Source organism: Antedon mediterranea, chromosome 4 (assembly GCF_964355755.1).
Source record: "Antedon mediterranea chromosome 4, ecAntMedi1.1, whole genome shotgun sequence".
Taxonomy (NCBI): domain Eukaryota; kingdom Metazoa; phylum Echinodermata; class Crinoidea; order Comatulida; family Antedonidae; genus Antedon; species Antedon mediterranea.
In genome coordinates this window covers 4,900,395-4,924,775 of record NC_092673.1, presented here as the reverse complement: position 1 = coordinate 4,924,775, position 24,381 = coordinate 4,900,395, and the positions used below count along the sequence as shown (strand labels likewise).

General features: G+C 32.0%; 1 protein-coding gene across 3 annotated transcripts in view; it reads right to left on the bottom strand.

Moving 5' to 3' along the window:
• The window catches only part of LOC140046416 (uncharacterized), a 35,679-nt gene extending 11,490 nt beyond the window's left edge, over positions 1-24,189 (bottom strand). The window contains exons 1-11 of one of the 3 annotated variants that reach the window (XM_072091061.1): positions 24,107-24,189; positions 23,562-23,762; positions 23,309-23,428; positions 22,477-22,650; positions 21,318-21,480; positions 20,826-20,855; positions 13,140-13,269; positions 10,301-10,435; positions 9,664-9,764; positions 8,870-9,059; positions 5,467-7,670 (exon numbers count right to left, since the gene is read on the bottom strand). In XM_072091061.1, coding sequence (XP_071947162.1) covers positions 7,485-7,670; positions 8,870-9,059; positions 9,664-9,764; positions 10,301-10,435; positions 13,140-13,269; positions 20,826-20,855; positions 21,318-21,480; positions 22,477-22,650; positions 23,309-23,428; positions 23,562-23,762; positions 24,107-24,164 — 1,488 coding nt within the window. In that variant the 5' untranslated portion in view covers positions 24,165-24,189 and the 3' untranslated portion in view covers positions 5,467-7,484. Of the gene's footprint in view, positions 1-5,466; positions 7,671-8,869; positions 9,060-9,663; positions 9,765-10,300; positions 10,436-13,139; positions 13,270-20,825; positions 20,856-21,317; positions 21,481-22,476; positions 22,651-23,308; positions 23,429-23,561; positions 23,763-24,106 lie in introns of those variants that run through there. The other 2 variants (XM_072091063.1, XM_072091062.1) reach the window with 2 other exon arrangements.
• Between the last annotated feature and the right edge of the window lie 192 nt (positions 24,190-24,381).

The following is a 24,381-nucleotide window of genomic DNA, read 5'->3' as shown; positions in this document are numbered from 1 at the left end:
TTAAACCAGGGAAGTGTAAAATTATTTACAGAATATTTGGAGATTTAGGAAAATATAAATGAGGAGTCGGACTGGGAAATTATACGGAATGCGAAGTAAGCCTATTATTGAACTCTGTGAGTAAAAAAATGTGATGTTAATGAAAGAAAAATATTTAAAACTTATACAGGATAAAGAAGTAAAGAAGAAGAAGTTGAAATCTCAGTGACAAAAAATAGAGAGATCCTCGAACCCAGGCTTACTGAAGGACCATCTTAGCTTAAGGTGGATGAAAATGCAAAGAAACGTAAAAGAATAATTCTATTGTTAAAACAGTGTGAACACGAAAATGTTATTTTAGGCCTTGCACTTTCTTTCTTTTTTATTTATCCATAAATATAAATTAAACATTGTAACATACACATTATAATAATTATATCGAGGGAAGGGCTAACAAATAGTTAAAACTAATCAAGTTCAGCCCCTAAACATTGAAATATAAATAGTTATTTAATATGCATAAAACATTTTTTTTTTAAACACACTCTCTCAAATATACAGTATAATTCTCTCATGAAATAAATAAATGTCCTAAACAAACAAATAGTATGTTTTATGTTTTCATTTCTGTTTAAATTTGCTTTTTGTTAGAAACCTTAATTCATCTGTGATGTCCTTCCACAGATTTGCACCATAAACGGAGTTGAAGTATTGGGAGAAAAAAGCAAACCAAAAATATTGTTTGCAACTTCCTAAAATGTTCAAATGTTGTGTTGTAATTTAAACGAGAATTTAACATTTCTAATAGATATCATCGTTTAATTCGATCAAAAATTGCATGTAGTTAGTCAGAACCTGTTTAAATCTGCGATCGTTAGAAGTTTCCTTCTTAGGTTTCGTGTAGTACTCAGGGGGAGTGCTTTTCTATGAGGTTTTGCTACTCCCAGGAGCTTCATAATATCCGTCGAACAGGCTACGCTCACGCTAAATATCCCTTAATAGTTATTCCTATCAAATTACTGTAATTAGCTGAAAAATAAGAACAGACAATTTTCCTCACACTTTTTAAGTTTTTGATGATTTATAGCATGTTCGATTTTATGTGTACTTCCTGCTCTTTGCGTGCATATGCTATGTGGGAATTATAAAGGTTGAAAATAAATAGTTCATTCGTTGACAAACGTAAATCGATAGTGATGGCTTGTAAACAATACTAGACTTTAATGTTATTATATCTTTGAGTTAAAAATTGTACATTTGTCAAATAACTTTAGGCGAATCTAGGATAATTCGTTGCACAAGTGTTCGTACACAATAAACTAAATTCCAATGTGTTAGGGAGTTAGACGGGCCAAGTCTATGAATAAGAAAGAGCAAAGCTTGGAAATAAGGGAAGGGCCAAGTTAAAGATTGGAATGAAAGGGCTAAGCTTGGAATGAAGGAAAGGGCAAGTCTAAGATTGAATGAAAGGGCTAAGCTTGGAATGAAGGAAAGGGCAAGTCTAAGATTGAATGAAAGGGCTAAGCTTGGAATGAAGGAAAGGGCAAGTTTAAGATTGAATGAAAGGGCTAAGCTTGGAATGAAGGAAAGGGCAAGTCTAAGATTGAATGAAAGAGCCAAGCTTGGAATGAAGGAAAGGGCAAGTCTAAGATTGAATGAAAGGGCCAAGATTGGAATGAAGGAAAGGGCAAGTCTAAGATTGAATGAAAGGGCTAAGCTTGGAATGAAGGAAAGGGCAAGTCTAAGATTGAATGAAAGGGCTAAGCTTGGAATGAAGGAAAGGGCAAGTCTAAGATTGAATGAAAGGGCTAAGCTTGGAATGAAGGAAAGGGCAAGTCTAAGATTAAATGAAAGAGCCAAGCTTGGAATGAAGGAAAGGGCAAGTCTAAGATTGAATGAAAGGGCCAAGATTGGAATGAAGGAACGGGCAAGTCTAGGATTGAATGAAAGGGCCAAGCTCGGAATGAAAGGGCAATTCTAAGATTGAATGAAAGGGCCAAGCTTGGAATGAAGAAAAGGCCAAGTCTAAGATTGAATGAAAGAGCCAAGCTTGGAATGAAAGAGCAAGTCTAAGATTGAATGAAAGGGCCAAGATTGGAATGAAGGAACGGGCAAGTCTAAGATTGAATGAAAGAGCCAAGCTTGGAATGAAATGGCAATTCTAAGATTGAATGAAAGGGCCAAGCTTGGAATGAAGAAAAGGCCAAGTCTAAGATTGAATGAAAGGGCCAAGCTTTGAATGAAGGAAAGGGAATGAAAGCTAGGTATGAATAAGTGACAGGCCAAGTCTAAGATTGAATGAAAGTATCAAGTCTAAGATTGAATGAAAGTATCAAGTTTGGAATGAATGAAAGGACTAAGTTTAGGAATAATCAAAATAACTACGCTTGGAATTATTGAAAGGGGTAAGCTTAGAAATAAACGAAAGAACCAAGAAAGAACGAAAAGACATTGAATTGAATGCATTAATGTACGGTAAATGTCCAATTAAAAACCAAACAAAGTAGTAGATACTGAACTAAATAAAGTATTAATAAGTGTGTAACTATTGGTATTACTTTATAGCTTTTCATAAAGAAATTACTGTATAGGGGGAGGAAACGAGTCAGTTTAGAGAATATAGAAGCTACTGGTAGCGTATAATTGCAGCAGTTATGAGAAACATCAATTTTGAATAATTATTTATAAAAAAAGTTAAAAGTTTTAAAAAACATATATGGTAGTATGTCTATTATGCCTTCGAAGGCAGCGAGGCCAACGTTGAGAAGGTAGATTTATTCCTGGATCAATATCGTATGGGCCTAATGTATGTCCTAAAATTATAATTGCAAAAAAAGTTTTTGGAAGAAGAATCTCTCATATTAAACTATTCCTGGCTGTAACAATATCAAATATAATGTATGCCCTAAAGTCCAACTTTGATCTCAAAATTTCTGGAAGAAGAATGCCTATATTGGTTAAGATAATGATCGATGACAGGGGAGAATTGAGGGGAGGGTAGTGATGACAGACTATGGGTAAACAGCGATGACATTGCAATTACTTGTATGCAAATTGTGTAGTGTTATGTCACACAAGGCAGAAGAAAGTCGACAGATAGTCTGCGCGAAGACCAGTGTGTAGACGAGAGCTGTATGATGCATGGACAAACATGGACAGTCATGAAATTTTATATAAATTTACGTGACTAAGGAGAAATAGGGGAAAACGACGTAGCGGATTATACTTACTAGTTTTTTTTCGAATTCTTTGAATTTTTGAATATCTTTTAACTTTATTATAAATTGTAAGCGTTTACATTTACAATTTATCCAGAAATTTAGGCTATTCGGGACATAAAAACTAACATCAACAATTAAAATCATATTAAAATAACATTCTCAAATAAATGTCATTATATATCCCGTGATAAGGACAAATTTTATTTATTTTTTCATAATTTTAAAATAAAAATAGTATACGCCCTACAATATTTTTAAAAACACACACTAGCGTATAGCTAACGTTAACCATTTTAAAATCATATTAAAATAACATTCTCAAATAAATGTCATTATACATCCAGTGATAAACACAAATTTTATATATTTTTTAAATATTTTTTAAAATAGTAGGCTATATGCCCTACAATATTTTCAAAACACTAGCGTATAGCTAACGTTAACCATTAAAAATCATATTAAAATAACATTCTCAAATCAATTTCATTATATAGGCCTATCCAGTGATAAAGACAATTTTTTTTTTTTTTATTTTAAAATAAAAATAGTATACGCCCTACAATATTTTCAAAACACTAGCATACTGATTTTGAAAAACACAACTGGTTGTAATGATTGTAAGTTGCGTGCGGAATAAACAGGTCGTGAGATTGAAATAAGCAGACATGTCTTCCCTCAGAATTAGTAAGGTACTTCTGCATCCAATCCGTCGTCAAGTTGACGGAATAATACAACTCCGCTTAATTACACAGAGGAACTTTAAACAACATTAATAGTACTACAACTGCCTTGGCTACCTCAATTTGCTAATTGATTGTATAATTGACCAGGAAATTTGTATTCAAACGCTTAATAACTATTTAATATGTACTGCCGCGAGCAAAAAAGCTATTACCGTTTATTTTTATGTAATAATTACTATTTATTTCGTTAAAAAAAACCAGGTGTATTTATCGAAAACCAGGTGGAATCGACGTAAAACGCGTTGACATCGAGTTTTAAATCTTGTTGACGCGTCATAAACAAATGTCGTGCACTGTTTAATAACTGCATTAATACAGTCTGCTTCACAGCGGGTAACGCGACCTTGACTAAAGACGTTTCATCCTGCCATAGGTTGTGGAAGGAATCTGTAAATTAAGCACCAAATTGATTGGTGAATAGGACTTCTAAAAGCGATCCCTTGGTATTTCTATGTTTATGTAAGCCTATAATCTTGGTTAAAAAAAAGCGAGATGTCGATGTGTGTTTATTTAAGCTTGTAAACAGCAATACCATAGAGGAATAAATATCCGATATTGCTGTTTCCTTCAGTTAATTATTGTGATACGATCAAACTGACCATTCTGCATGCGACTGTTGCAACCCATTTTATCATATATTATATCCATCTATGTACAGCACACAGATGTTCATGTAAAATATATTGTCAACTATGTACAGTACATTGTCATCTATGTACAGTACATTGTCATCTATGTACAGTACATTGTCATCTATGTACAGTACATTGTCATCTATGTACAGTACATTGTCATCTATGTACAGTACATTGTCATCTATGTACAGTACATTGTCATCTATGTACAGTACATTGTCATCTATGTACAGTACATTGTCATCTATGTACAGTACACAGATTTTCATGTACAGTACATTGTCATCTATGTACAGTACATTGTCATCTATGTACAGTACACACATTTTCATGTACAGTACATTGTCATCTATGTACAGTACACAATTTTTGTGATACGATTAAACTGACCATTCTGCATGCGACTGTGGCAACCAATTTTATATTATAATTATATTGAGTGATTTCTGCTTATGCGCATAGTTTTAATCACATTTTTACGAGTTATCCACTCGATCTAGCCGAGAGTGAAACTCCAGTTATATCCAGATACATTTGATATCTCGACTAGATTAGTATAAGTTGATTATGGTTCGTTTGGAACACATGAAATCATACAAGTAAATGGTTAATTGTTCAAAGGTTTGCATGGTCTCCAGAATAGTAGTACTGTACGTAATAATAACACTGCGCATGCATTAACCGATAATACAAGTTGCAATTTTCACGATTTAAGTTCCCGATATCTGCATGATCCAGATCATTATGTGACATTATGATTACGTTTCCGTCGAAATCACAAAAATAAAAAATGAGTTAAAATACTTATCAATAGTTTATTTACTTTATTTCATAACAGAAAGACATAATTGGAAGCCCATAATTATGGTTAATATTCAACATGGATGTAAATGTACCGTGAGAAGAGAATTTAAATTAAAATGAAAAATTAACTGTAACAATTTTTTAGTCTACGTATCAAAAAAAAAAGCTATTAAATTATTGACAAATTATTTTCAATTCACACAACCAAAAACTGTCTATACTAAAATATGATTAATTAAAATTGTAATTTAAAAAATTTAAATATTGTTAAATTGTTTACAGATTAAGAATTTATTTTAAAATCAAATATTTAATTATAAAATTATAATACCTAATGAGTAAAAGTTTAATTATGTAATCAAGGTAGTAAAAAGTAGGACTAAGACGGTTATTTCATGATTGTATAATATATCAAAAGTATTTGTGCGGACGGATTTGAGACAAAAACTATTGCACTAAAGGACTGGAATGTAATTATGAAAGGATGAAAAGATAAAGGCATAAATACAATATTTGTGTTGTATACATACAGAAAATGTATAACTACTATGAACAGTCATAGAGAAAAGTCTATGACACAGCCGCCTATGTACAGTACACAGCCATCTATATACAGTACACAGCCATCTATATACAGTACACAGCCATCTATGTACAGTACACAGTCATCTATGTACAGTACACAGTTATCTACTCTACAGTACACAGCCATCTATGTACAGTACACAGCCAACTACATGTATGTACAGTACACAGGCATCTACTCTACAGTACACAGTTATCTATGTACAGTACACAACCATCTATGTACAGTACACAGTCATCTATGTACAGTACACAGCCATCTATGTACAGTACACAGCCATCTATGTACAGTACACAGTCATCTATGTACAGTACACAGTCATCTATGTACATTACATAGCCATCTATGTACAGTACACAGTAATCTACTCTACAGTACACAGTTATCTATGTACAGTACACAGCCATCTACATGTATGTACAGTACACAGCCATCTATGTACAGTACACAGCCATCTATGTACAGTACACAGCCATCTATGTACAGTACACATCCATCTATGTACAGTACACAGCCATCTATGTACAGTACACAGCCATCTATGTACAGTACACAGCCATCTATGTACAGTACACAGCCATCTATGTACAGTACACAGCCATCTATGTACAGTACACAGCCATCTATATACAGTACACATCCATCTATGTGCAGTACAGTCATCTACTCTATGTACAGTACACAGTCATCTATGTACAGTACACAGTCATCTATGTACAGTACACAGTAATCTATGTACAGTACACAGTAATCTATCTACAGTACACAGTCATCTATCTACAGTACACAGTCATCTATCTACAGTACACAGTCATCTATCTACAGTACACAGTCATCTATGTACAGTACACAGTAACCTATGTACAGTACACAGTCATCTATGTACAGTACACAGTAATCTATGTACAGTACACAGTCATCTATGTACAGTACACAGTCATCTATCTACAGTACACAGTCATCTATGTACAGTATACAGTAATCTATGTACAGTACACAGTCATCTATGTACAGTACACAGTTATCTACTCTACAGTACACAGCCATCTATGTACAGTACACAGCCATCTACATGTATGTACAGTACACAGCCATCTATGTACAGTACACAGCCATCTACATGTATGTACAGTACACAGCCATCTACATGTATGTACAGTACACAGCCATCTATGTACAGTACACAGCCATCTATGTACAGTACACAGCCATCTATGTACAGTACACATCCATCTATGTACAGTACACAGTCATCTATGTACAGTACACAGTCATCTATGTACAGTACACAGTCATCTATGTACAGTACACAGTCATCTATGTACAGTACACAGCCATCTATGAACAGTACACAGCCATCTATGAACAGTACACAGTAATCTATGTACAAGACACAGTCATCTATATACAGTACACAGCCATCCATGTACAGTACACCGCAAACAGTACATATCATGGTATAAGTACTGTGTACGTACAGATGTATGTGTACTATATTGTAAACATACAAAACTTCTTATGACAGAATTTCTGTTAGTGTTGGAGCTGAGATATGTTTCCTTATTCTCCGCAAACCGAACGCATCAGTATCTGTACTGGATGCTTCAATCATCCGATAACGATGAAGCTTTCGCTTCCATTGCATTGCTAAGGCCTGAGCTTCTGCTCCGACCTTTGACCCTTCAACATCTGGTTTCAACCCCTGTAAAATCATAGCATTATAGATATATTATTAATATTATTTATTCCCTTATTAAATTATTTTCATAATTATTTGGATTGTGAAAAATGGAGTTAAATGGAGAAAAAAAGGTCGTATACAAAGTTATTGGTGTATTTCTATATTAACTATAATATTAATAAAATAAATCATTTTTAAAACAAAAGCCTTTTCAAAAATTAATATTTATTTTTAAAAAATCTATTATTAATGAGATGAATAGGAAAGAGACGGATAAAGGAGGTCAAAGGTTTACATGTCGACACGAATAGAAAAATCTGTTTTTAAGAAATTAGTCCTATGTAAATATACAGAGACACAAGAAACATTCTCTGATCAAATCATATACAGTAATTGAATTTTTTTTCTAAGTGACAGTTTAACGATCATAAAAAAATAACCAGATTCAGTTATTTATGCAAAGTCATGATGATTTAGTAAAGCAAGTGATACATAAGCCACAACTGGTACACACTGTACCCACATAAACCTTTGAAAAGTTGCCCTGTTTCCGAAAACCCACTAAAATGCTCTGGTTTCTATGAACTTACTATTCATTTTATATTAACATGTCAATTTGAATTTTTAGTGTTCCAATTTTAGTCAAACATCAAATCAGTATGTTTAAATAGTTATTATCATACTTAAATAGTTGAAGTAATTTTTAAATACTAGTAGTTGAAATAATGTTGTTTAAATAGTTGAAATAATATTGCTTAAATAGTTGAATTTCTTTTTAATACAGCAAAATCACTTTTTTTAGACACCCTATTCGACGGACGAAAAAAAATGAAGATCCTGTTTTATATGGTAGGAATGTTTTTGTCCACGAAACTCAAGTTTAAAAATACCGGGTTGGTGTTCATGAGAAAATAAAGTTATTATTCTTTTTATATTATTATTATAAGACTGAAGTCAAGAAAAATGCTTGCATATTTCGGAAAATAGAATCTATATAAAACGAGAACTTGTCCACTTTTTGTTTGATTGATGAAAGATTGAAAAGAAGATTGGTTTGATATGACTAGTAGCAGAGACTTGCATGTCGGCAGCTTTTTTTCTGCTCCATTACATTTTAAAATTTTGTATACAAATTTTGTATATTACTATTCTTCCCCATGCAAACCTATAAACAATAATACAATTCTAAAAAATAAAATTGTGTAATAATTTTCATTTACCTTAACACAAGCCCCTTCGGCTGCTTTGAGCGTGCTCATTACGGCCTTCATCAGGTTCTCGGCGTTGTTTATTAGCGTCGCATTAGCAGAATCGTCTTCAGGTGTTGCCTGCTTCACGCTTGAGATGATGTTCAGTTGTGTGCTCAGGACGGGGATTCGTTCTGCGCATGACAATAACTCTTTTGAAAACCTTTAAACAAATTATATAAAACATTATCTTAGTACAGTATATTGTTCTTTTGAATCTATACACAGCAGGACCCCGCCTTTGGCAAGGGAACCCAATCCCTCCTTTGGCAAGGGAGCTTAACCCCTCATTTGGCAATGGAAGTCAAACTCTATTAAGCGGGACACCCACTCACTTTGTTAGGTCCTAAATGTGTCCAGTCAATAGGAGTACTAAATTACAGGTGCTTACAATTTATAGTAGTAGTTTGATGAGGATCTTACAGTAAAAACCTTTCGAAAGTTGATAAAGTCAAACAAATGAATCTTGTTTGGGAAATTGGAATTTGCCACCTATGCCATCAGATTGGGTCAACATTAAAAATGTAAGCATGCAATACCCAGATGAATATTCCAGTAGCTTAAGGTGTTCATATTTTTTTTTTTAAGAATTAGGGAGTGATGTCTGTATCTGATGAATAACAGCTTCTCCTATTTTCTGAAACTGAGTGAATTCAAAATCATGAAGAGAAACCTAATATATCAATGTAGATACAAAGTTTGCGGTACACCACATATATATAATTCTGAAAAGAACTGTTGTGTAGAAAATATATTACCGTACCAACCTTTTATCAACACAATTTTTGGCAATGATTTCTGCAAACTGAACGATAACTTTACCATTAGCTGCTATGGCTTTAGACAGCTTAAACAAGTTCTCTTTACCCTGGAAAAAAAATAAACCATTGACATTGATTGACATATATTTTGACGTAGTCAGCAAAAAGTAATGCAACCAATGCTGGCAATAACACAACATAAATACAGAAGTGTTATGGCACGCTAATAGTTTAAAGTTTAAAACTTTCTTTTACCAAATACAGTAGTTCAAGCTTCATGGTGCAATGAAACGTCACTTGTACATTCAAGTATCATATTTTGTAATACTCTAAATTGCTTGTATAAATAAATTTGGTTGAGAATTGAATAAGCTGGGCCAAGTGGATGTGCTTATAATAACTTTTAATTCTCTGCACCTGGTAGTAGTCACAAAAGTAGAAAAACAAATACTCAGTGTTATTTGTTGGCAGTATACTTCCTTAATGAAACAATGGATTTGATGACTTAAGATCTGTGCATATTGTGTCATTGGATGTCATCTGGTCCTAGAAACCACCAAAACACTGTGTCTAGGAATCAAGAAAAGAAGCCTATTTTTGTATGCACATAGATTTAACATGATGTATTGCTCCCTAATCATACCTCCACTGAATTCTTCTTCTTTGCAACATTGGCCAGATCGTACATTTGCTTAGATAGTTCATTTGCAACCTGCACAATGGCATTGTCATCCTCTTCCCATCGATCTGCCTCTTGCTGGAGCTCCAAAGCAGCAGCCTACGAAGAACAAAACAAGGTATGGTTACTAGATACCATCTTCTACACCCTGGGGAACTAAATAAACCAATAATTTCATTAATATAAAGTATCTCTCCCACAACATAATTAAGACTGATAAAGCGTAATGATCAAGGTTTCTACAGAATAATAATAGTTCATTTAATTATTTATTTGGTATATTTCAGTATAACAAAAAAAAAACTGAAATTGGGGAGACCAGGGTCAACCTAAGTCAACTGACAATCACTGTAGCTGAGCCGGTTGACTTAAAAGAGTTCCTCAAAAATACATACCATCTCCTAAACTCTGCCAAGCTAAAATAGACCAGTCATTGTAATGATATAAAGCCTCAAAAAATTTGAATAGTGCTAGGTGGCATCATTAACAAGAAAATAGAATATAGCAAGAAAGAATTCCAATTCTATTCAGAACTGTAAATCCTTACTATAATTTTGAATTAAATCCAATTATGAAATTGGGGTAGTCACAGTATCTATCACATCAATTGTTTCAGAGCATACGAAAAAAGTCTATATTTTAACATGTTACATAAAACACAAGGTAGATATCATAGAGGGTACTGTACAATTACTTTCAGGCCAAAAGTATAAGGATACACTAAGGTTATTCAGTAATGGACAACACATCTTGTCCTTGCTTTTCTATATTAATACATTTTTACTTAGAAGCTTTGTAGGACAGGGACAAAATTATAATAATAAACATTTTATATCATAATAATGTTTAACTTAACACCCACACATGAAATAAGTTAATTAACTTGTTAATTCTACAAACAAATTCAAACAAACATACATAGTGCAGATTTTTTTTTTAATGTTGCAGCTAAAAATATGAAATTAAAAACATCCTAAGCTAAAGGATGTTATAGATGAGGAGACAGAAGGGTACGCAGCTGCTAGGAGGATGCTGCATTCCATAAACACTTAATAACAGGATTTACATAAACATTGACAAGACTAATCAATTCATTAGTGATTCCAGGAAAAAATTATTTCATAGAGGGTATGACACACATAATATAGAATTTGATTACAGACATTTTTGGCTATGTTTACTGTATGTCATATTGTATCAAGGGCGGCGATGTGTTTGATTGTTGTGGAGAGAACACTAGGAGCTTTTGAAACCAACAAATTATTATGACAGTATCAAGAGTTTGCCATCAAAAAGTGAAGGTGACCATCATAACGATCTGCACTAATGTACTCTATGTCAAAATATGATTATAAAAGATAAAATGGTGGATGGATGGACTTTCTACATTTATATATATTCAATTTATTTATTTCTTTAAAGACATGAAGTAAAACAATTTTGTTTACACTTTTTAGAATTCATAACATTTAATTGAACAAGGGTTCAGTTCCTAGAAGGGACTATCTTGTGCCAAGCAGGTATATCACATAAACATGAAATATAATGATGTCGAGGAGGGAGTTTAGGTCCTTTCCAAAAATCACTTTTATTTTATTTCTTTCTTCACCATACACATCATAACAGCCAAATATTGACAAATAAATCCTAATAGTAATAAACAATAAATTATTTAAAAGAATTAAAAAAAATTATCATGTAATTTTCTAAATTTCATTATATAACATAAATCAGAGAAAAACAAATATGAATATTCATTTTAAATGATTAATATTCATGAGGAACCACCCGATACACAAACTTTTAAAAAATGTTTTAACATGCAATACTGAAGGAAACAGAATTACATGCGTCAAGGTTAAGGTTATGTTTTAGTCACAAGATCGAAAATCAAATCACGCAATTAAATTCCTTAAGGAGTTTTAGTGGCAGAAAAATGAAAGCTAAAACACAGATAAATCAAAATAGCACATCAATGGGATATGACTAAACGATCCAAACCGCAATTTTAACATTTTTTCTTTTTTATTCACAAAAATGTAATGTTAAGATGAAGGCTAATTGAGTTGTTCATTCATTGTATTATAGCAAATATCAAATCAAATTAACATGATACTTGGGGCCAATTTATCAAATGAAATCATTATCAAGTAAGTTTAATAGTTATTATAAATAATTTAATTTATCATACTTCATATTAAATATATAATATAAATATCCAGTAGCCACTATTAATTTCAATCAAATTATTTAGTATCAACAATTTATTTATTTATACCAGCTAATCTAAATAATCATAACAGCCATTTCGTAATTATTACTGCAGGATTAGGTTAAGTTATTATTTGAATACAGTTAATCTAAATACAGTACTGTAGTACAACTTAATTCATAATTATTTCAAAACATTCCAAATTTATATAAAATTGATCAAATAATTAAAACACTGTATACATTTAATGATTAAATAATTACTATTATTTTAGTACATTTTTTCAAAGGTTTCAAAGAATAAATTAAGGATTTTTTAAATTTGTTAATGAAATGTTTTATCTTTATTCAAAATTGAGAGGGAGGCCCAAGCCAGTTTTAAATATGTTTAGTTTTGGGATAGTAAACTATTTTCAAGATCGTTTAAAATGTAAACTAAAGCTCTGTCTAAATTTTCTGCGACAAAAAATGTAATTATACATACTCGGGCACATCACACATGTATTGTCAAACTAGTTTGATAGTGCTTCACAGAACTTTACAAAACTATTTTAGTTATTGGTTTTAAACAGATACCATTTATATAACTTACAGCAATAGGATTATTGATGAATGACGTTTGATTGAATGCTACGTGATCACGGTGCTCGTCAATCTGCGGCATGTTCTGTAGATCTGACGAACTCAACACGCGTTGTAACAATGGTTCTGGAGCGTCTTCACTGAAAGAAATAAAGAAAAAAAAACCTTTTAAATTCATTTATTGTTTGGGAGAAAAGAGAAGGAATTTATTCTTTATTTTAAAATTGTCACACACGCGGGGTATTTATTTACAGTGTACATGTATGTATAAAAATACAAGAAACTTTAAAAGAATATATTTTTATTGACACAAAAGTGCATGTTAATTGACATGAAAGTGCATGTTATTTAGATGCTATTTAATCATATTCTTTAGAAGTGCATTTAAAATATAAAAATGTTGGAGGACAATTTAGTGGAATAGAAAAAAATAGGTTGTGATATTTTAACTGTACAATGTTGGCAAACTAACATGACTCAAGACTGAGAGAAAACTGAATGAGTCCAGCATATCATACACACACCTTGATGGCTCTAGCATATACACACCTTGATGGCTCTAGCATACACACACCTTGATGGCTCTAGCATACACACACCTTGATGGCTCTAGCATACACACACCTTGATGGCTCTAGCATACACACACCTTGATGACTCTAGCATACACACACCTTGATGACTCTAGCATACACACACTCTGATGGCTAGTACCCCTTTTATATCACCTAGCAAAACCTGTGAGTCTACACACACTTGGGCGTCAATACAGTGGTGTGTTTAAGCTCCAGAGTTCTGCTCAGCGATCTCAAAGGGGTACAGTCTGAACTGCAAATAATTTACAGTATCAACATGCTCCTTAGAATAAGCCTTTTAGCTTATTACTATGTTTTTAAATATTACCTAATGAAACTTTTATTTGAATTAAGTGCAATTAAAAGTGTCATGTGGCAAAACATTCTAAGAAAATGTGACTTTCATTTTCACTTTTTAACATTTTTCTTGATATGTTTTTAATGTACAAGGTCAGTGAAAAAACACCTGCTTTATGTAAATGGTGTCATTTGACTAATATTAACCAAAAATAGATTTCAGGTTTTTCAAAATTTTCTCAGATTTTTAAAAAGGCTAATGATTGAAAAAGTACTGTTTATTTTCACAATTAATCCTACTTGGTAATCATTTATTGAAATCAGATAAAACTTTTAAAAAAACAGATTAAAAAAAAATCTTAAATAATTATTTCCTCTATTTAATACTTTTTTCCCTAAAAAACATTAATTTCCACAAAAGAATATTAAAATTGAAAAATAAATACTTCCTTTAAAAACATAATTTTCTTTAAAACCCTAATTGTACTAAGCGTTTTTAAAACCTTTCATAAGTAATAGTTTCCTCAATTTAATACATCTATTTAAAAAAAAAATGTATTTTACTTTCACTTTCAAATAAAAATTGGAAATAAAAACGTTGAGGTCAATCTGTTTTTTAATACAGTGATGATTCGTGGTAGAGATACTGTAAGTCTATTTTGATCTGTTGAAACATTCGATGATCATGTTGCGTGTTCTATAGATTATAAGGAAAACGACTACTGTGCAACTATACACACCCAGTTTATATTATTTCATTTACCTCCGCCAAGGAGGTATATGTAATCGGTAGCGTGTGTTTGTTTGTTTGTTTGTTAGCAGGATTACTCAAAAAGTAATTACAAGATCTTTACCAAAATGAATATACAGATAGATATGTGGTCAAGGACCATTCCATTAAATTTTGGGACCATTGTCCCAATTCTGGACCACTTTTTAGTATACTTATATATACTTATACAGACCTGCTAGTGTTAAAAGATCGGACAGAATTTTTCAAAAGCCGTCGAGCAGTCTTAAAGTAACAAGTATACTGAAATTGCATTTTCTCGAGAACTACTTGTCCAAAAAACTTCATTTTTGTACAAGAGGCAAGAGTTATAATTAGTTATCCGCTTGGTATACCAAGCGGATAACTCCTTGTTATTGTATGAGATCAACAGTTTTTTTCTGTATTATTAGTTATCCGCTTAGTAGCGGATAACTCCTTGTAATCGTCCTGTTTCATCATCTTTTTTTTTTTTTTTTTCTGTATTATACTTCTTTCCTTCTGTCATTTTTGTGCGTCGCGTTTCTCTAAAACGTGTAAACAGAACATATCGTAACTTTGTCAACATATCGACATTTACGTGAACTTGTGCACCTCCTATTTTTGAATGACGTCAGATTTGCGCAACGTGACTTACGTGCGATTTTATGAATTTCAATGATTGATCATAGACTAAAAACGAAACATAATTTTGTTTTGACACTTTGTGAAAATTTAAGTCATATCAAGCGCAAACTTTCTATGGATTAAAAATAGCATGTTTCACAAAAAGTTACGCGCGCACGCGCGTTTAAAATTTTAACGTGCGAAATATAAACTTCTAATCAACTTTCTATGCGTTTCATGTCATTTTGAGCATGTCAAAAATTCCCACGCGCGCGAAACTTTTTACGCACGCGGTGCACACGTAGCGTTAAAAACATATTTTTTTCGCTTGATTTATGTTTTTTCAGCCTTTTATAGTAATGTTACCAACCTTTAAACAATTTCGACTTAAAATTACGTCATACGAGCACGTCGAATTAAATAATTTGCACGCGTTTCTGGTGAAAAAGTTCAAAAATTCGTCAAAATTATGCCTATTTTTAAACAGTCATAGATTCTAAACTACATGGAGAACTTTTTTTTAATTACATATTCTGGAAGTTGATGAGTTGTAGATATCGGATCATGCATTAATATGGCTAACCGGACATTGTGACGTCATCATATGGCCACGCGAATATAAAATATAGGATTTTTGTATCTTTCATCATAGCTCATCACATTTAATAGAGCGCATCTTCACTTATCTGTTTTTCATTTTCATCCCGATTTTTATATTTTCTAGGTCAATCAACTATCTTTCGCATGAGTTAAAAATATTTTAATTTTTATGACGTCATGATGTCTAAAAATGTAAATAACCTGGGTCACTTATTTTCATCTTTACAGTAAATTTCAATCTGTTATAGCTCGTCAGAATAAAACGTGATAATCATGATTAAAATATTTTCAGGAAGCTATTGGATTGTAGATACGAATTCATGTGAACATTTTGCCAATTAGATGTTGTGACGTCATCATATGGCCAGTTAAATAAAAAAAGTCGTATTTTCATCTTTTGCATCATAGTTCATTACATTTAAAAGAGCGCGCATCAATATTTCCCATATTCAAATTTCTTAAACACGTTAATATGTTGTTGCTGAGATAATTTCCTTCCGAAATTGTTACCTTAGTTTTTCATTTTGAAACCGTCAACATTAAAAATTGGAATAAATAGCGGGTCCCGTAATTTCATCTATTCTACACTGTATGTGATATGTATACAGATTATACTGTGTATGACACAAAATAACAGAATTCAGCAATAACAACATATCATATTCTTCAGTTCAGGTCATAATGCCCTAATCTTTTTCTGTGTGCAATATTCCAACGTATGACGTGCACGTGGCGTTTGTCGTGCGGATAACTAACTCGTCAAAGTGACGAGTTTCATGTCTAGTTCTTCTTTCCATCCTTCCTTTTTGTGGATCGCGTTTCTCTAAAATGTGTAAACATAACATTTCATAACTTTGACAACATATGGGTATTTACGTGAAGTTGTGCACCTCCTATTTTTGAATGACGTCATAGTTGCGCAACGTAACTTACGCGCAATTTTATGAATTTCAATGATTGATCATAGATTAAAAACTAAAAGTCATTTAGTATTGACACTTTGACAAAATTTAAGTCATATCAGGGGCAAACTTTCTACGGATTAAAAATGGCATGTTTCACAAGAAGTTACGCGCGCACGCGCATTTAAAATTTCAAAATGCGCAAAATTAATTTCTAATCAACTTTTTATGCGTTTCTTGTCATTTTGAGCATGTCAAAAATTCCCACGGGCGCGCAATTTTTTACGCACGCGGTGCGCACGTAGCGTTAAAAACATATTTTTTTCCCTTGAATCATATTTTTCAAGCCTTTCCTAGTAATTTTGAAAACAATTTAGACCTTTTCCAATTTAAATAACGCTATACGAACACGTTGAATTAAACATTTCATTTTTTATGAAAAAGCTTAAAAAATCGTCAAAATTATGTCTTTTTTTAAACAGTCATAGTTTCTAAAGTAAACCGTGAACCGTTTATTTTTATTACAAAATCTAGAAGTTGATGAGTTGTAGATATCGGATCATGCATCGATAAGGCTAAAAAAACATTGTGACGTCATCGTATGGCCACACGAATGTAAAATATAGGATTTTTGTCTCTTTCGTTATTGCTCATCACATTCAATGGAGCGCATCACGCTTATCTGTATTCCTTTTTCTCCTACATTTATATATTGTGTAGGTCAATCAACTTTCTTTAGCATGAGATAAAAATATTTTAATTTTTATGACGTCATCATGCCAAAAAATTTTAATTACGTGGGTCATTAATTTCATCTTTACAGTAAATTTTAATCTGTAATAGCTCGTAAGAATAAAATGTGATAATCACGATTAAAACGTTTTATGGAAGCTATTGGATTGTAGATACGAATTCATGTAAACATTTTGCCAATCGGATGTTGTGACGTCATCATATGGCCAGTTGAATAAAAAAAGTCGTATTTTCATATTTTGCGTAATAGTTCATCACATTTAAAAGGGTGCGCATCTATATTTTACGTATTCAAATTTCTTCTACACGTTAATATGTTGTTCCTGAGATAATTTCCTTCTGAAATTGCTATCTAAGTGTTTCATTTTGATACCGTCGCCATGTTAAAAATTGGAATAAATGGCGGGTCCCGTAATTTCACCTATTCTACACTGCATGTAATATGTATACAGATTATACTGTTTGCATGTATACTATATGACACAAAATTGACAGAATTCAGCACTAACAGCATATCATATTCTTCAGTTCTTGTCATAATGCCATAATCTTTACCTGTGTGCAATATTCCAACGTAAGACGTGCACGTGGCGTTTGTCGTGGTGCGGATAACTAACTCGTCAAAGTGACGAGTTTCATGTCTAGTTTGTGATTTGTAATTTTAAAACATAATTTGATTTAATGTGCACGTTTTTTGATGCCAGTAGTTTAAAAAACCTATTTTCTTTTGAAATTCACTCGCTTGATTTTCGCGTTGCTGTTCTATTTAGTCAACTGAAGCTATTGTTAATTGAAAGGCTTGTTACATAACCATTACACCAAACTCGCATACACATGCTTGTAGTGAAATTAGCCTAAATCACAAAAGCATTAAGACACACACAAATATATATATATATTTTTATTTACCGGAGAAATCTTTTGTAGGAGAATTTTACAGTAGGCAGAGGTATGCACTCTCGGAGTGGCTTTCTAGTTTTAAATCAGTTTAGATTTTGTGGTTTAGCCACAGTCATGTGTCATTTTTATATATTTAGATATTTTTCTATAGAAATTATTATAATTATGATATGAATTTAACATTTTAATTGCTTATTTCTCATGCTCTTTGCACGAAAATGTGAAAATTAAGGTCAAATTAAAATATTAAGATCAAGGACTTTTTTTAAATGTTTTATATTAACCACGACCTATTGCCAATTTGGAGGAAATAAAATAAAGTCAAATATGTAAATGTCGATATTTTTTGATAATTTTGTATTAAAATTAATTGTTATATAATTTTCATGATCTTTGCAGAATTAAACTAAATATGAACACTAAGGTCACATGTAAAAATTTAGGGCAAGGACAAATGAAAAATATCTGGTAAAATGAAAAAATAAATAGATTTGAGCCTATAAACTTGTGACTAGTAGGCTAGTATTTTATCGCCATGTACCAATGTCACTAAGAGTACATTATAAATTAGGTTAATAATTTAATAGTAAAAAATCTTTAAAACCTTAGGGTCAGAAATAGTACTCACACACTATCTAGAAACCAAAGAAATTGTATCTTTCTTTAAGGTACTTAATTTTGTATTACAGTACATACAGATCCAACAGCAAGAAACTTGCCAATTACAGAATGGAAAACTATTTTAGACTTTATCATGCTTATCTTATAAACTAAAATCTTATTTGAGGCTTAGGGAGTGGAGTTAAAAGAGTTGTGAGTTACAACCTAGGTCATGTTTGAACCCCGGATCTTGGGATTGAAAGGCAAGCATGTAAACCACCAAGCAACAGTTCTTAAAGATATATTGGTTCCCTAACATTTTTTTTTTAATATGCCATTTTAATGTCACATAATAGTTATTCACTTTGACCAAAACCTGGATCGAAAAAAATTATTTACCTGAAAAAAATGTAATTTAAAGCAAAAAATACTTAAATTGTTTGTCAGACAATGGTTTTTCGTTAAAATTAAACATTTCTTTTATCTTATCCTTTTTTCTTTTTTTTTAACAGAAGTGAATAACTTTATTAAAACCAAAAAAATGCAAAATGGCATATTTAAAGTCTGATTTTATTAATCTTCAATTTTCATGTTTTTTTTTCTTTAAGCTCTGAAATAGTAATCACATACAGTATTCAGAAACAAAGAATTTGATATCTTAAGGCTGTTGAATCATTCTTTAAAAAAAACATAACAAAACAAGGAGTGAAAGTACAATTGAAAGTTTGTTTTGATAATGTTGACACCTGCTCTGGCATGTTTCCTGAACTAAACTATCTTATTTGTTTTTTTTGGAATACAATCTGTCTACGTCAATCATCAATATACAAAAATATATTTCTTTTTAGGTAAACAAAGTACAAGTACAGTCAATACACTATACAATTTATGTACAACATTTTTGTGAAATAAAATACAGTCAACTCTCCCATTACCAATCTCTCTGAAAACTAGAAACTCATCTAATATACCATACTTTTCTTGAGGACCAAAATGTCCCAAATTCCCTTTTACCATTAAAAACATATTTCGAATACCAGAATTTTCGGAAAACAGGTATATTTGGCCAGGCCAAATGTGTCCGGTATTGGGAGAGTTGACTGTACTATAGGCCAAGATGAGCCTAAAAAGGGTGCTTGTGTGAACAACATATAATTATCTTTCTTTAATATCATATATAGAGCAAACAAATATAAAATACAAGAAAGACAATAAAACGAAGTACAATGATGAATAAAAGTGACTAGTGAGATAAATGAAAACATTAACAAAGATGACAGAACTGTCTGTATGTGTTAAACTTTGAAATACGTTTGTAAATGACTGTTAAAAGAATTAATGGTTTTAATGGTTATAGGAACAATGAATAAAATATACCATGCTAGGTTAGGCTAGGCTAGGTCCGGTTGGGAAACCTCTATTCAGAGGACACCTCTAATATGGGTTACTTTTACATGGAACCAACAAGTGGAAACATATGAACCCTATTGACTTTTTTTGAAGGCACATTTGTTGGGTCCAGAAGGTGTCTCTTCATATGGGTTTTTTGCTATAAATGATAAATTAGTAAAAATTGGTGAAATATTACTAATATAGAGTAAATGATGACAACATTATTCAAAAGCTTGGCCTCTAATTTGCAATGTGAGTGGGGTTAGTGTTAGCGCAACAAGGTTACATACAACATAACTTACCTATAACTAACATGTCTGGTTCTGTAGGGACTACGAAAACAATCACACATCAACCAACATGGCAGAAAAACAAAAAACATTCCAATAAAAAGCAACGACAACAAGTATGAACACAGTCATTTCGAATAAGAATAACGTCATTCAAAACAATAATTACTGAGTCTTCTTTTTGTAATAACAGCAACATTATAGAATGGGAAATACACTTTTAGTATCTAAAGTCCTGTATGAGGCCATGACAAAATCCTGGCACTGTGACTTGAACCAAAGACCTGGAATTGGTAAGCATTATAACCACTTGCCTACAGTGCCTTTTCAATATCATAATTGATTCGGAATTCAAAATATCAAAATGTACAAAAAAAATTTTGTGTCAAAAAATATTAAATTTCTTAAATATAATTTAAACAAACTAAAACAAACAAAACAAAAACCAACACAAAATAAACTAATTGATAAAAAAATCTATAAGTTTCTATAAAAATGACATACCCTTTGGTTCCTTGGCCACAGTTTTTTAGTTTAACTGGTGATAGTGATCGTCCTCGGCTCTCTCTAAAGCTCACTTTTGGTGGCACACTGTACCGGTCACGTGAGGGTCTACCGGGGTTAGGTGTTGATGTCATCGGTTGTTGAAAGTTTGAAGAGTGACCATCTAATAATAAACACAATTATAATTAATCAATATATTTTGTTTATCAAATATTAAAATATTTATATATGAATAATATAAATGTGACAGAATAATAAAAAAGAAAGCAAAGAAATGAAAAATGTAGGCGTGATTAGGAATTTTTTATTTTTTTTTATTTTGGTGGAATTTTCATTATACTTTGGATTTCTGAAATGTGTCTGTAATTTGTCAAACTAGACAAATTTACTTTCTATTGACAAATATGGTAGTGATATCCCCAAATATGGTAATGATATCCCCAAATATGGTAGTGATATGACATCATCATGCCCATATATGGGCACATCACATTTTGTTGTCACATAAAGTTTGATGGTGTTGAAAGATGTTCATGGTTGTCAAAATATCTCCGTTATAAAGCTCTGTCTACACATCAAACTAGTTTGACAACAAAAGTGTGATGTGCCCAAATATGGTAGTGATATGACATCATCATGTCCATATATATATTTTGTTTGATAGTGTAGACAGAGCTTTATAGATAGAAAAGTAGTACAATAGAGAGTTTTCAATTTGGGATGACCTGATTTGGGAAATCGAAAGCTCCTCTTGAAACCAGACTGTCTGAAAAATTGAAATTCTCCCAAAATTTGTTTCTGGTTCAAAGGGTTCCAAATTTTGTCCTAATATTGAAAATTCATTCTGAAAACCAGATTTCCGGAACAGCAGACATTCCAGCCACCCCAAGGGTGTCCGGTTGTGAGATAGCTAAACATTTTGCTGACTATAACATTCTTTACATAATCTGATTACAGTAATTGATACTATTTTAGGTTATCTGTTCAGCATATGTCAGTAAGCAGATGATTTTTTTTAACAAGGCTTAACAAATCCAGATAATATTATAAATATTTCAAATAATAACCTATCTAATATGACAGAAATCATTATCAATTAATAAGCCTTGGCTATTTGCCTATTGAAATAAAATATATCTAAAGATAACCTCTGACTCACAAAGTTGTGACGCTTGGGATGAAAACATTTGTGGCTCTGTTTGAGGAATACTGCTGTTGTGATTGTGTTGGTAAGGCCCACCTGGTGTTGCCTGTTTTGCTGAAAGTGTTGGAATCCAATTTTGTGGACTCAATGTATTTAGCATCTGCATCTCCTTCAGTGTTGTTGCCATCTCTAGATTTTTAAAAGAAAAAAAAACATAAAAACAGTAATATATTGCACATACATATTAGATTTGGATGGAAGAAGCATACCTTTATTTTACAAGTAAACGGACACAATTTTTAACTACTGCCAGGACTACCATAAACAGTTTGTATTTATTAAGGTATAAAAACATACAAAGCCATTGGCTGAAAATGGTTGTTAATATGAAATATACAAAATATATATACAGTAATACAATATTAATTATATGTTCACACAATAATATAAAAAAAACAGTGTATGTATTTATTTATTTAAGCTAAAGGAGACTGTGATTATAGAAATCATATTCCCCATACGATAAAGGCTGACAAAACCAAGAATAAAATCTATCAGAATCTATATTCTAGATTCAAAGGTGGGGAGCGAGATATAGATTTTAAAGCACAATACAGAGAAACAAATGTATGCTAGAACCGCAATTCAAGTACTAAGAGTAATAAAAAAAATAGAAATCTTCTTGGGTACCCTCAGTCTCCAGTTAAGCATGAGGACCAGAATTAATACCTCAGAAAGGGAAGAACAAGAAAGATTGAAACGAAACATGATGTGGATCAATTAGGAAAGAATGGATATGGGGTATTGAATCATTAATAACAATAAAAAAAAAAAATTAAAAGACCACCTGCGAGTGAAGCTGGATCAGCCTCTGGAAGTTTGGTGATGCCATGAAGAACTGCAGTGGCATTTGCAGACCACTCTCGCTTGGCAGCTCCGAGTCTTTGGTTCGAGCCTTGAACATCATCTGAAAAACATGTTAACATTTTCTAAAATCTGCTGCCTTTCAATTTGTTTGCAAAGCTGTGGTGTCAACAATTCAATCTTTCTTAAGACTTTCATATTTACAGAAAATAGATGGTAAAAACTTTTGATCATACCAACTAAATTTCTAGCCTCTGAAATCACAGTTGGTGTAAGTCGGCACATTTTATCAACACTGGAGAAAAGCATTTCCTTGGCTAACTTGTCAGTTACTGGTAGCAAGGCTCTTGCACAGACCTGCCTAGCATGAGAAACATTCTGGGTTAGGCTCTCAGCCATGACTTGAAACTGAACGAGTAGTTGTGTTTGAGATGGTCCTGGAAATGAACAATAGAAATTATTATATAATACATAATTGTTTTCATATTATTGTAGAAATAGCAACAGGAGGATATTTTGATTACAATAAGAATGATGACCATGATGTTGCACGCACATACACATGATTTTAGTCACAACTATATTTTGTAGTCTGTTGGTGGCTTTTTCAGAGTTGTAAGCTTTCGTTTTAGGATGGTAAACAGAATAAACGGTAATTTATACAAGCGATTAATTTGTACTGTGTACATAGCTTCGATAAATATAACTGTATTTAGAATTTAAAAAAAAACCTCACCATTATCTTACCTTAATGAAAATTAGCTTAAGATTTAGTACTCACCAGTAGCCTGCCTTGCAGCCGATGCTACTCCCATCATTGTATCTATTGCCAGACCCATGTCACTTACACTCTCATCAATCAACATACCCAGTTGTGTGGCCTGTAGTGATTACATTTTTCAATCAAATAAAATCAAAGAATATACAATAAAATAACAGAATACTATGTATTAAGTTTAGAATGTGTAGTTAATTTTGAATTTGAAGATATTAATTAGTACAGAAATGTATAACAGAAAGCAAAGTTTGTTTGCATGATGTATGGCTGTTCACAAA